General features: G+C 47.1%; 1 protein-coding gene across 1 annotated transcript in view; it reads right to left on the reverse strand.

The window, feature by feature from the left end:
• Positions 1–14,026, reverse strand: part of LAMB1 (laminin subunit beta 1) — a 41,113-nt gene extending 27,087 nt beyond the window's left edge. Inside the window, exons 1-13 of the mRNA XM_042872431.1 lie at positions 13,932–14,026; positions 13,620–13,789; positions 11,979–12,114; positions 10,088–10,161; positions 8,041–8,229; positions 7,885–7,948; positions 6,364–6,566; positions 4,930–5,050; positions 4,574–4,762; positions 4,035–4,214; positions 3,520–3,632; positions 2,546–2,625; positions 748–883 (exon numbers count right to left, since the gene is read on the reverse strand). Of these exons, the coding sequence (XP_042728365.1) occupies positions 748–883; positions 2,546–2,625; positions 3,520–3,632; positions 4,035–4,214; positions 4,574–4,762; positions 4,930–5,050; positions 6,364–6,566; positions 7,885–7,948; positions 8,041–8,229; positions 10,088–10,161; positions 11,979–12,114; positions 13,620–13,789; positions 13,932–13,968 (1,692 nt within the window). The 5' untranslated portion in view covers positions 13,969–14,026. The remainder of the gene's footprint in view (positions 1–747; positions 884–2,545; positions 2,626–3,519; positions 3,633–4,034; positions 4,215–4,573; positions 4,763–4,929; positions 5,051–6,363; positions 6,567–7,884; positions 7,949–8,040; positions 8,230–10,087; positions 10,162–11,978; positions 12,115–13,619; positions 13,790–13,931) is intronic.

The raw sequence follows: 14,026 nt of genomic DNA on the forward strand, positions 1-14,026 counted from the left end.
GGCAAAATGTTCTGCCCTGGCTTGAAACCTGACATTCTGCCTGAAACAAATAAATTAGGAAACAGTGCCCCAGGCAGACTAGGATCTGGTGCCTCAGAGCACTCATTATCTCAGGAGGAGAAGTCCCTTGTCCTTGCTGGAGGCAAAAGTAATCGATGTAATTATCTGGCCTCTGTAAATGAATTAAAAGCAAGGCTGTGTGCTCAGGAATTGGAAGGAGCCAGAGAGCCTGATGTACCTCATGAGTGACTAAAACAAACTGGACATAACATCACTTACAAATCAATGTTTTGCACAATTAACCACTTATTTAGTCATTAATTAAAAAAATCTCTCTAATGTACAGGAACTCTAAATCACACAGCAAAGTGCTTGAATGTGTATGCTGCTCCCTCCAGGTGTCAGTGACACCGAGAGGAAAATCCAGCATTGGTATTCCACCACACTCGAGGTAAGAGGGCAAAGAGAGGTGGGTGCATATGCAGTGGGTAAGAAGGGTGCAGACAGAAAATGAACTATATAGTCATGATCAAAGAAACAGATCAAAAAAGGAAAATGGGAGTTTCCTGCCTAAAACACTACATAATTTATCGATACGACTAAACAAGGAGGAGCAGGCAGTGCTCCATCTGGCACAACTCCACATTGTCTTTGCGCAACACTGACATTATAAAACAGCCTCTTTCCAACACCCAAATTGCGAAACAGAGCTTTCCCACAGACCAGCACACTCCAGCTGCTACTCACAGGACCCAGGTTGGCTTCCTCGGCCTCGTAGATGTAGTGGTCAAGCGAGATGAAGTAATATCCAGGCTCCACTTGGTTGCACTGACGTCCAAACATGTGGGGCCGGCACTCACATTGACCAGATTCACTTGAGCAGCTAAAACAGAAAAGCAGTGAATGCACAGCACAGCTTGGCTAAGACAGATTGAGCTGGCTCATCTGCACTGACAGAACATCAGCCTGGTCCCAGGCACAGCCATGGTTCACTCCAGCTGTGCTCCTGGGTACAGGCGAGGAGTGAGAACAGGCCAGGACCATTTCCAACAGACAGCTTGCATGTGGTTTCCTCTGTTTAGATATTGAGAGGATTGAATGTTACAGATCCCTGGGGCCACACAGCGGTTCTGGGAGTGCTTTGCTTTGCTTGCTTACAAAGCCAAACACAGCCAAAAGGCAAGTCTGTCCTTCAACTCCAGGCTCACAGGCCATGCATGCAGCTATCTGCTCATCTGGGCTTGGGCAGAGCAAGAACATGCACGACTCTGCATGCCTGGGATGCTGAGCTGCTCTTGTACTTAGCAAAGCACATCCCAAAAGGCTGCCCATAGGCAGCTCTGCTCAGGGCAGAACCACACACATCTTATTCAGATTTGGGTGGACACAAAGATGTGGGACAGACTGAGACACTGCTGGAGGGATGGAGAAGGTCTGTCCATTCCCTTTGTAACAAGACATTTTCTCTGTATAGCTTTATTTCAAAATGACCTTTTGTAGCTTCACTGCTCCCAGTGTCTGCTCCGCATTATGAAGAACTTGGGGGTTCTTTATTTTTCATGGGGTCTGGTCATACTTTTTCATAGGAAAGTTTCTTGGTCCAATAAAAATGTTCCTTTCCTTACATTTCAATTTAATATAGAAACCTTTCTGAAATCAAAACCTTCTGTGTTTTCATGGAAAATCTCCTGGCTTTTTTAAGACTGAAAGTAGTTTATACCTGAAATCAGTTTTGAAACTATGGACATACATTTCAACAGTGTTTGCTTTCAGATGCCAAAGTGCTCCAGAAGGGGAGCAAGAAAGTTTCCCCTCTGGGGATGTTAATAGCTCCCATGCCCAAGCTGCAACCTCTGTGCTTTGTGTGGAAAGGAGTTTGGGGCAAGGTGTGGTTGCCCAGGTGCTGCAGGCAGCAGAAGGAAAAAACCCCAGGAGAGTGGCATTAATCCACCCCCTCGGGAAACTGCTGTGGTTTCAGACAAAAGCAAACTATTTCAAAGGGTTTGTGGAGGGAAGGAAAGACAAAAGAGAGCACAGAAATATGTCACTGTAGAAAAGCCATGCACCCAATGCAGGGAAAGCTGCTCTGATGAGAGGTCTGGTTACCTGAAATCCCTGCACTGACAGGTATATAAGCCAGGGCTTCCCATACTCTTACTAATGGATGCATCTCCAAAACCCAAGTTTCTGAACAACCCCCACTTCCCCAATGGACACGTGCAGACCTACTTGCCCCATGCAGTGCTGCAGGAGCAGTGCAGCAGTACTGTACTGCTGGCATACTGTACTGCTGGCATGCCTCTCCGGTGCTGATGGACAGACAGACTGGCTAAAGGGCCAACGTGCAGGCCAGACCAAGAGCCAGCTCAGCACAGATGCCTCTACCACCCCCTGCAGCAATCAAGATCTGCCATTTTCTGCACACAGGAGCAGAAAGATGATCCCAAGCACTGCCCTCTAGAAAATTTGAAGGTGTTGTGATTGCAAATGGGGCAAACCTCGCTGGGGTGAGTGATTAAAAGAGAGAACTGGGGGTGGAACTCACTTGTTATGCAGTGCTCCTCCCTGGTCGCAGTCACAGGGTCGACATCCATCCATGTCATTGCTCAGGCCCCAGTGCTCAGGCTGCAAGACGAGATATCACTGATGTAATCACATGCAGCCCACAGCCACGTTCTGCAGCGCACAATGTGAGCCACTCCTGGTTGGCCCCTTGAAAAGCCACAACCATCAACAAAACTTCTCCATCTGCTCTCCTCCAATCTTCCAAGTGGCCCAGAGGCTTGAGAAATAAAATCCTTTTCCACCAAACTTTAAAAAATAACTTCCAAAGGACTCAATCTTCTTTACTTCACTCCTACCGCATCATTTAAACCAGTCTGGGTGCAGGCTACTGACCCACAAAGGGCTTCAGAACTGCAGCCCAGCTCACTGCACCCAAGCAGAGAGTAGCATAAGGGCCAGCAGGGCTTTGTGCTGGGCTATGTCTTTGTAGGGCTGTTCCTCCACGGCTTGCTCAGCGGAAAGGCAGACAGACAGCCTTGTTTAGCTTTTCCATAGTTTATTGTCAGATAAGAGAGCCTGTCAGTGTTTATACAAACATATCCCTTTATTAGACAGCGTGTTTCTATAACACTCCAGTGCATACAAACACTGTATGGAAATGTATGTGTAGCAATTAATCCCTGTCTAAGAAATGGCCAGTATAGAAAATCTTATCTTTTGCTTCTCAGTCCATTTTACCTTTCACCCCAACAAGGGCTCAGGCAGAACTGCCCCAGACCCACATTATCACAGAGCAACCACAACAGTTATCCTAACATCTCACTCCTTGAACACAATGAAGTAACAGGAATTAATTTCCAGATGCTCTCACCTGCCTCAACTCACCCCCAGCACACAACTCCCTCCCTGTAACATAGCTTCACGGCTCTCGACACCAGCCCACATGCCAGACGCCTGCCTGCTAGCATCCCTCACACCAGTGTCTCGTCATTATTCTTACAGTAATCTACTTACCAGGCACTGATTGCACTGCTTTCCTGTCACCAGGCGCTTACAATAGCAGTTTCCTGTCTCTGAATCACAAGGATTCCCTCCAGGATGGGTACCCAGAGGATTACATGCACAAGCTGGATTGGGAAATACAAACAGGCAGGTCAAAACACAGGATTTCAGCTACAGTATCCAATTTAAATATTTATATTAAAGCTTCCCCTAATTTCCCAGGTCAGAGATTAATTGCACACTTTGCCTACCACCCATCCCAGTAAAACTCCTCTGGCTTAGAGACTTAAAAAGAAATACAATTCTGCTACTTCCACTGCATGTATTCCCCAGGACCAGCTGGGGAGATGAGTTTCAGAAGAGAGTGGACTCCAAGCTGCAGCAGATCTACAAGAATGTTTTTTTTCTTTAGCAAAACATGAAACAAAGGAGAAGAAAAACAACCCCACAAAACTATCCTCTCCCAGGGCTAGCAGCACCTCAAAGAGCTTTTGATCCCACATAAAGGAACATATGTTTTTACTCACATTGACAGCCCGCTGGGTCATCGGCACTCAGTCCATAGAAACCTTCTTTGCAGAGATCACAACGTTCCCCCTCGACGAATAATTTACAGCGGCACTGGCCAGCAATGAGGCCCGTAGAGAAGTCTGTGTAGCGATCACATATGCCACCATTTTGGGAGCCAGCTGGGTCACAATTACAAGCTAAGAAGGAAGCATTGCACACATTTTGTTGACTGCTACAACAGAAAAGGCCAAGTCTCACATTGAGTAACATAAACTCAGCTGCTGCATAGAGTACAGTTATCACAAGGAGTAGAGATGACACAAGTTGAGCATGAAACCACCAAATACATTTGCAGATTCTTGAAGAAAACAAAACACAGCTAGGTTCACTCAACTCCTCCAAGCTAACCTCCAAGCTCCCCTCCAGATTTTTGCGATGAAGGGAGGGGGGGGGAAGAGAGCAGCAGCTATGATAAATCCCAAATCTCCGACAGCAAGCCCTGAGGACCACAACCCAGGCCCCTCATCCATCCCACCAGGCACAGGGCCATCCTTACGCTCGCAGACGTCGGGGTCCCGCAGGTCTCTCTCTGGGTGCTGGAAGTAGAAGGGCTTGCACTGCTCGCAGTTGCGCCCCACCGTGTTGTGCTGGCAGTCGTCGCACACCCCCCCGCTGGTGTTCCCTGTCGCCATGTACACGGCCATGTCGAAGTGGCACTGTGCAGAGTGGCCATTGCAATTACACTCTGTGACAAAGATGAACATCGAGAGTAGCCTCAGAGGAGACGAGTCAACTGAAGAACATGCAGAACTCTACACACCATCACAGATTCCACAAGTCGCTCACACAACAATGCATAACGCTACAAGCGAGCAACACCAGGCTTTACATTTGCGTTTGACCCAAACTCACTTTTGCATGCGTTACTATTGCGGCCTTCGGCAGGTCGCCAAGGTAAGTCATGGTAGAAATCCAAACACTGCTCACAATTCAAGCCCTTGGTATTATGCCTGCACATGCAGTGCCCGTGGACCTGTCATTAAAATAAAAACATATATATATATATAAAATTGAAAAAATAGTTGATTTAATAATCAATTCAGGGAGGGTGGAGAAAAAAAACAGGCTTCTCCAATTCACTCAAAATACAACTAGTGGAAATACTTCTGGAGTCTTTGCATTATAAAGCATATAATGCAGGTAAGTGGAAATGAAGGGCCACAGAAGTATCTCTTGCCTGCTTACATTAAGAATGCCCTCATAACAAACCTGTCCTAGACTTACTGGAACTCATGCATGAATAAATGCTTTTAGGCACAAACAAGGGGAGCACAGTTCCACCTAAATAGTCACAGAAGCCTCTTAGAGCTAGTAATTAGCTATTTATTAGCTGTTAATTAAATATTAACATGCATCAAGTCATATCAGCATGTCAGCTCTAGCCCACTGCTGCCATACCTTCTCAAAGGAAAGATAACCACATTTTGGATGGGTCTCATCCATCAGGCCAAGGCTTTGTCATCAACACACGAGCACTGAGCAGACAGTGTTGGTGTGACAGCCACTGCCTTTGGTGATGGGAACTACCAGCACTGGAGCCACAACTCTAAGGCAAAGGGCTGCTGTCAGGTGGAGACCCTGGCAGAGAACAAGGAGCAATGGAGAATACCCACATCCAGCAGCCCCTGAGGCAAGCACACAGCTTTCCCCTATGCCTCCACATTTTCATCTAGTTAATAACTCACTCATTAACACTCCTGCTATTATTGCTCATTAGACAAAAATCATGGGGAAACCCAGAACCAAGAAGGGATGGGACACTCACACAATGGCACACAAGGCAGGCATCAGAATTTTCCTGCAGAGCTTGCTGTTAATTGATCAGGGCTGCAACTATGCAAATTGCTTCTCAGCTGATAAGGACTGATACAAATGCAGATCTTGTTTGATTCATGAAACTTTCTTTCCCTAAGGCCACTCTTTCCTTCAATTTTAGGGCAAGGATGTCAGCACACACTTATCTCCTGCTCCTTACAGAAACATTCCCCTTCTACCTTCCTGCCTTTTAATTCCATCAGCTCTTTAACATAATTAGAAAATGAATGCTAAAACATTTCACTGAATCTAAGCTTTCTGTGCTTGATTAATGTCAGTAAGGACAGATAATAGCTTTGCTGTTAAAGAATGACTTCAATGGTTTTCTTGTTGGTAACGGAAGAGTGGAGAGGAACTCAAATTTCTCCTATCACATTTTCACCTCACTGTTTCCATATTGCTTTAAAACAACAAAAGAAATCGAAACCCACAATCAGGAATAGCTATGTGGAGAAAAGTGGGAATATTCACCATTCCTTCCACTTCTTCGTTGAAGCCCTCCACCGGCGCGCACTCACTGGCGTGGCCATAGCAGAAGCAGTTCCCGCGCACCACCATGTCGTAAATGGCATAATAGTACTTCTCCCTGATCTCCATCCTCGAATCCAGGAGGTTATCTCCCAGCGTGTGCAGCTTGGTGAACTTGACTCTTAGATTTGTGATCTTCAACAGGTCTGCAGGGGACACCAGAAAAACATGTTTTGGAGTTATTTACCAGATACTGTACTGAATGGGAGGAAGCCAGCAGTGACTTCCCAAACACACTTCCTTTGGGCAGATTAGATCAGGTTTAATTTCAGCTCTTACATGCTACATATCACATCACTTCATATTCCCCACTTCTAAAAATTACAGTAACTTACTGCAGGCTGATACTGTGTAAGCCAGTTTAAGCTTAATTAAAAATACTAGCTTGTTTTACTATAGGCATACACAGGCAAGAGCACAAATATTAAAGGCACGTACACCAGTCCCCACCAGATGAGACAACGGCTCTCTAGACGCTGGAGTTCCAAGTGTAAGATGTGGACAGCAGGAGAAAGGGAAGGGATCAATATTAAGCAACTGCTGACTTTGAGCTTTAAGAGTCTTTTGAATAAAAATCTAAGATGGAAATAAGACACAAATATACTCTTCTTTCTTATACATCCAATTTTCCCAGCAAATTTAATAAGCTGATGAAAGCAGCCTTTCTCTCTTTTAAAAATTTGGGTTAAAACATTCAACCAATATAGCAACTAGCAGATGCTCTCCTACTTCAGATATTTTCTTCTACTACAGTTAATTTTGCACAGAAGGATGTGAACTGAAGCTAAGAAGGAAAATGAAATTAGAGGTCAACTTTAAGGCCAAGCACAACCATTCCCTACTCAAACCAAATGCCAAAAGAGGTTAAACTTTGACCACACTAAGCAACAGGTCTGCACATATCTCCGCTTTCCTTGCTTGCAATGACTCTACACACCTGCTACAGGCATTTTTGGTTTATGGTCATATCTGTGTGGACCAGCTACACAGATTTACTAGGGCCAGTCACTCAAATGATTCAGATGTTCATGATTCAGATGTTCTAAATTCTAAAATATAGATCACAACACCCTTGATTTTATCTCAAAACGCAAAATGATCAAAGTACATTTCTAGTTCCGATTCTTTGCTTTCTGAAAACTGCACCATTACAGGATAACACTCCAAGGCTTCTCTTGGTGATTGCATGTATTTTGCAGAGAGGGATCTTTAAACTAAACTCTTTTCCTCAACCAATACGGAAAGAACCAACTACAACAAAGGTGGTAAGACTGACCACATGAGCTGATGACACCGACAGCTATTTCCCAGTAGATCACTGAGTCAGGAAAAGAAGTCACACCAGGAACGCATTCATATGACTTCAAAATTATCATGAGGGCTAATGTTTGACATTGACTGTGGATTGCTGCTATAAGTACAGAAATACTTCCAAATGAGCCTAGAAGATAAGTGCATACATACTTTGAATTCTTGGACTGTATGGATCTTCAATCCTGAAAGCAGGATCTAAAACACGATATATGACCTGGGGAAAAACAGTACAAAAGAAGGCTCAGGGAATCTGAATTTGTGTGGAAGACATTTATGCAACAAGCATTTGAAAAACAAACATCTGACCTCTCCCTCAGTTGAAGGCTCAATGTCGGAGTATCGGGAATCACAGATGATATCATCCACCTTCTTCATGGGTCCAGTTGAAATCCCAGGAAATGAGCTCTCACAGTCATATGCAAAATACCTATATACTTGCCATGTTTTTCCAAAGTCAGATGATCTTTCTATCAGCATTGCAGCGGGGCGGAATGTCTAGTAATGAGAAAACCAAAGGAGGTTGTATTTTGTTAACTATTACTCACATTTACATTGAACACTTCTAACTGTGAGGAATCAACACGTCTGGATTTTCATCTCTCCTCTCTCTGTAGAGAGTATTTGCCCTTTCACCCTTTACTGCTGATATCCTACTTTCTGTTCAGAAGCAGATCTTCAACGCAACGCACATCAAATCAAAGATCATCTATCTTTAGAAAAGACTGCATTCAGTGATCAAGCAGTTAAGTGCCCAAACTTAAAGTTTCTCAGATTTCAAATCCTATCTCAAAACTAGAGATTAAAGCAGGGCTCCAGAGACAAAGGGATTTTTTCCACTGCTTGTGAAAAGCAGCAGTCTTCTGCCTTGCCATACCTCCTCCTATCTTCTGCAGGGAGACCTCATGGGCCTGTGATAATAATGTTTCAATCAATTGCATTTCAGAATGCAGATATGAATACCTGACTTGCATCAAGAAGAGCCACAAGTCGCATCGTTAACAGCATGGATTCAGAGAAAGCCATCAAGGAGCCAAGCACAAAAACATCTCAGTCATGTTTGGAAACAATTTTTTTTTCTGGTTCCTAGCTGAAAATATCACCCTCCTTACAAACTGGTATCTCACCCAACAGAAAATGAAGCCAACCAGAGGTAATGCAGCTCAAGAGCCTTCCACACAAAGACAACAAGTCACCACTAAAATTGTTTTTCCCCCTGGTCTTCCTCCTGACCAAGAACCCAGTGAGCCCAGCACCACCAGCACCAGGCCAGGGCTCCTCAGGGAACCCTCATTGCCAGGGACATGCAGTGTGACCAGAGGAGACCACCTCAGCCACCACTTGTCACAAAAACAAGCAGATTTCACAAGAAAAACTAACCGCCTCTCCTGGAAAGCTGATCCCTGCAGGAAAGGACCTGGGTGAACAACAGGTTGGCCATGAGCCAGCAGTGTGCCCTTGCAGCCAAGAAGGCCAATGATTTCCTGGGGTGTGTTAAAAACAGCACAGCAAGCAGGTCAAGGGAGGTGATCCTCCCCCCCTGCTCTGCCTTGCTGAGACCACAGCTGGAGCGCTGTGCCCAGTTCTGGGCTACTCAGTGCAAGAAAGACAGGGATGTTCTAGAGAGAGTCCAGCAGAGGTAGTTGAACAAGCTGCCTAGAGAGACTGTGGATTCTCCTTCCTTGAAGATCATTAAAACCCATATGGACACTTTTCTGTGCAGCCTACCACAGGGGACCTGCTATAGCAGGGAGGTCAGACTAGATCTCCTTCCAACCCCTACAATTCCGCATAAATTAAGAGATTTGTCTACATGTAGAGAGCATGGATTTAGCCTTGCAGGAGCTGCAGCCCCTAAACCGAGCTGAAGGCTGCTGCTAGCACTTGCCTGTGATTTAGGATGTACAGGACATAATCTGCCATTCCAAGACATCTGTTTGGCGAGAAACAAAGACACTCTGTGTACAGATGTTTCTTCTTCCTGAAGACCTTCCCATTTGCCAAATGAAAGCTGATAACAGCCAATTTTTTTTAAAGAAAAATCCTCACTTCTAAATGATCTAGCTAATATCTGTACACACAACCACCATAGAGACAAATGACCTGGATTTTATATAACTCCTTCTGCAGCCTCACACACTTGATGTTTAAGCACAACACAAGCCACACAGTCATAGCTGAGCAACTTCAGGAGTTAGTTAATGGTTGACAGATCTGAAAATCAGGCTAACCAACTCATACGGAGCCCACGTCCCAAACACCAAAAGACTGTGACGACTCTCTTGTCCCTGTCTTTAGGAGACGCATGGGGCTTTGTTCAGAGCTCACACCACAGGTAAGGCTGCAGCATCCTTACCTTGAAGGTCATGATGAGATGAGTGAAATGAAACTCAGCCTCCAGGTTCAGCTGGATTGTCACATTCTCCAGACCTGCAAAAGCAGAGAAAAGGGACTGTGCAGCAAGGAAGGACACTTGGCAGCCTCGGCATCAATACTTCACCAAGGCTCTGTGCTCTGGTGACACTGGGATTCTCTTCTTTGCCACTTGACTCTAACATCAAAAAGGGATATAGTGCATTAATGAGTTACAAGGAGACATTATGGACCTGCTGAAGACTGCATTACACATGGGATTATTGTGCATCGCCTACAAAAACACGCTGTACCCAAAGCATGAGCCTGCACTGCCTTTACTTCAGACCGTAATGTAGCTAACAGCACCAGGTGCGGGACAGTAGTAGCTGTAGAACCCAGCCAACCCATAGCTCAGTGCTCAGAGACTGGCAGGAGTGAGGACACCACAGGCTGCACACATTGCAGCCGCAGAGCGGCACGCCAGCTGTGAGCCTCTGCAGTCCTGACATCTAGCATCTCATCTCATGGGGAGTGCTTCCCACCTTTTTTCTCTCTCTCTGAACTCTCTTGTCCATCTGGGCACAGAACTGTTTCTTCACGGTATCTTTTTTTATGTACTCCCAAACCAGCCACCCCAGCCCTGCTTTGCAGTCACAAGGGCTTGGAAATCATGACAAGCAAAACGTTTTTCAAGTGGTGCAGTGTGACTACCTATGGTCAAGGACTCTGTACAGAAACAACAAGTTGCAAATATTATATTGTCATATAAAAGACTTCCCAAAAGAGCCGGGTACCAACCACACTGCAGTCAGAAATATTTTAAAAAATCAAGCGAGATCTACAGAGAGGAGGAAGGATAAAAAATGAAAAGAATAAACCAACAAAGTGCTTAAATGTTCAACCAGTTGTGACTTGACGTGCAGTGTACCGCAGTGTACTCTTCTGTTGCATGCCTGAATGGGGAAAAACATGAATTGGACAGAAAGAATCATTTGTTTTTCGTTGTTGAAGGACATTTTCATGACCTTATGAGCTAAGAACTTTTCTGTGTGGATGCTGCCAAGTCTTTGCAAAAAACATGAATTATTTGGAATGCTAGAAGAGAATCAGTAGGACAAGTGGCTCGGTAGTCTGATCTATATGGTCAAATACAGTTAAAAAGGACTTAGGGAAAAATTTTCTCTACCAAGCAACAGAAATGTTACAAATATTACCATGTTATTTTAACAGAGTCAGATAGCTCCTGCCAGCGCATTTGCAGAAATCCCATCCTGTCCATCTGGCTTTAGGGCAGGATGAAAATCTAGATGCCTTGCTTTCTATAGAAAAGCATGCCAAAAGCAGAACCATAAAAGCCAGAAGGGCAGAGGAAGGGCAAAAAATAAATAAAGGCCACCAAACTAACATGCAACTTGTTGAATTTTTTAGCTTGCTGGCTCATTTCTGGTATTAGTGTAAGCCTTTGGCACATGAGAGCAGGAACCCAGGCTCGTGGCAGCAGGACAGCAGCCTGCAGTCCCGGCAGTGCGGGGAAGCCCCGCAGTGAAGCCCTTCCTTGGCAGCGCTGCCCAGGATCTGCACTGCTGGAAGGCTGCTCTGCTCTCCTGCCCAGACACGAGACAGGCGAGCCGCTCTGGGAAACTTCTCTTTTTAGGAAAGGATTCTCGCTAGGGCGGGAGAGCTCTTTCCAACACTCCTGGAGGGCTCACGGGGTTTTGTTACGGATATTCAGCCACTCCAGGACACACAAAAGCAGCGTTTTACTCAGCTCTCAGCTAACAGCGTGATCCTTTCCTCAGCAGTAATTACCAGCCCTGAGCTAACAGCAAACACGGAGGTACCGCAGACAAAGGGAAAGCGCCTGAGACCCAGCTCCCAGCCGCACCACAGACCATTTTCCGATTGCCACCAAAGCTTCAGACGATTTGGAGCAAATGTGGTGACCACGTTCTCAATGCGATGGCTGTCGGGATTGAGAGTGTCATGGAAGGGGTCCTCAGAATCGCATATGAAACATTTTTTGTCCTCCTGAAACAACAAGATAACCAGCATTACCGATTTTATCCACGGGCAATAGTTGCTTCCTGCAGATAAGAGTATTTTTCATTCATACTACATTCCATGCATTTTGCCTTTGGGAGGCATTGAAGGTGTGGTGCTTTGTTTCTCAATTAATTGATAAGTGTATTTACCTTTATAAATTGATGCAAAACGCCAAACGGAAAATATGCCAGGAATTCCATAAACTGTACTTTTATGGGTGGTATGCTTTCTATCTAAGCTGCAAAGCTCAGGAAATCCCTGCCAGCAGGCAGAAGAGCTCCCAACCAGAGGCAGCATCTCCAGAAATCCCTGAACTGAAACGTGCACACAAAGCTGTATGTGTGAAACAGCCGTGGCTCTTAGGAGTTCACTCGGGGATGTGAGTTCTTCACATTTGGAGTCATCTCCAGTGCATGCAGAGCCCACTGGCATTCAGCAACCAGTGTCCCCTCTCTGAATCCAACTTTTCAGGCTTCTACCAGCACTTCACCTCAGACTGCAATCTCAAGCTGTGCCCACAAACCCAGCTTGCACGGTCTACAAAAAAAACCCAGTGGGTGCAAGCGTGCCACTTGGGAAGCTGGACAAGCACTTCTCACCACACCAGGGCACCAGGTCTGTGCCAAGCCAACTTTCCATCTCACCGACTTCATCCCTGTCCCTGAGCAGCTGCAAAGCCACACATCCCATAGCAACTAGTCTTGCTCAGCCCCAGGGCAACGAGGAGATGCTCCTGCACCCACAGCCTGGCAGAGCTTAGAAGTAGGCATAGACACACCAGACAGACACTGGAGTGGGCCTGGCATCAGTAATGCGGGCACATCTCAACTCCCGAAGTGGTGTTTCTGGATATAAAGAGCACCTCGGCACCTCAGCATTTTGGGGATGGCAAAAGCCAACAAAGCGCGTTTGTTACTCGGCCGCAGCAGGGTTTTTTGCTGATGCCCTGGGACTCTGATCCCAACGCTGAGCCCGGCGTCACCCTGCGGGGTGAGGTTGGGTAACTGCGGGCACTGGAGGGAGCGGTGCTCCTTCAGAGCGGCAGAATCTGCCCCCATTGTGTCTGCAGCAACCCTGCCCCGGGGCTATCTCCTTACTTTCCGTATAACCGAGCTGCCGATTATCGAAATTCCATCCCTATCCTCCATCTCCGCTGAACGCAGAGCTTTTAAGCTTAAGCAGCAACGGCCTTTGTGTTTCCCACAGATGAAGCCGACAGCCCCACTCGCGTCCCGTCCGTCGCAGCCCATACAAATATAATTATGTTACGGGCGCAGCGGCCGAGCACTACAGACCACTTGCAATCAGGAAGCTGTCTAGACGGCTGCGTGCAAGGCTGAAATAAAGGAAAAGCACTGACGGAACTCACGGCGGCCCGTTCCGTCTCACCGACTCGCCTCACGGCACGGGGCCGCCTCGCAACGGGCTCCGACGGCGCGGGGCTCCCCGGTCCCGCTGCTCCCCACTGGGCTCTGCACGGCGCCGCTCACCTGGAGGTGGCTGACGATGCAGTAGGGCTCTGGCTGGCGGAGGCCGCACGTCGAGGAGGCGGAGAGGCGGGCGGCGCGGCCGATGAGGAGGTCGCCGGTGGCGGGGTAGCAGCTGCCCTCGGCGCAGCCGTAGCTGTACTCGGGCTCCTGAGCCACCGCGACCCGGAGCGCTGCGGGAGAGAAGAGAGAGAAGGGGGCACCGCCGTCAGAAGGAGCCCAGCTCAGCCCCCCCCCCGCGCCGGACCGGGGCTCCCCGCGCCCCGACGGCGGCGGGAACGCGAATAGGAGGGAGCGGGGCCGGGCGAGAGCTACCGAGGCAGCAGCAGAGGTAGAGCGGGAGGCGGCCCATGGCGAGCGGCGGGACGGGACGGGTCTGGACGGGACGGGACGAGACCCCCGCTCCGGAA

This window comes from Lagopus leucura, unplaced genomic scaffold (assembly GCF_019238085.1).
Source record: "Lagopus leucura isolate 7727_CA_CO unplaced genomic scaffold, USGS_WTPT01 Super-Scaffold_100008, whole genome shotgun sequence".
Classification (NCBI taxonomy): Eukaryota; Metazoa; Chordata; class Aves; order Galliformes; family Phasianidae; genus Lagopus; species Lagopus leucura.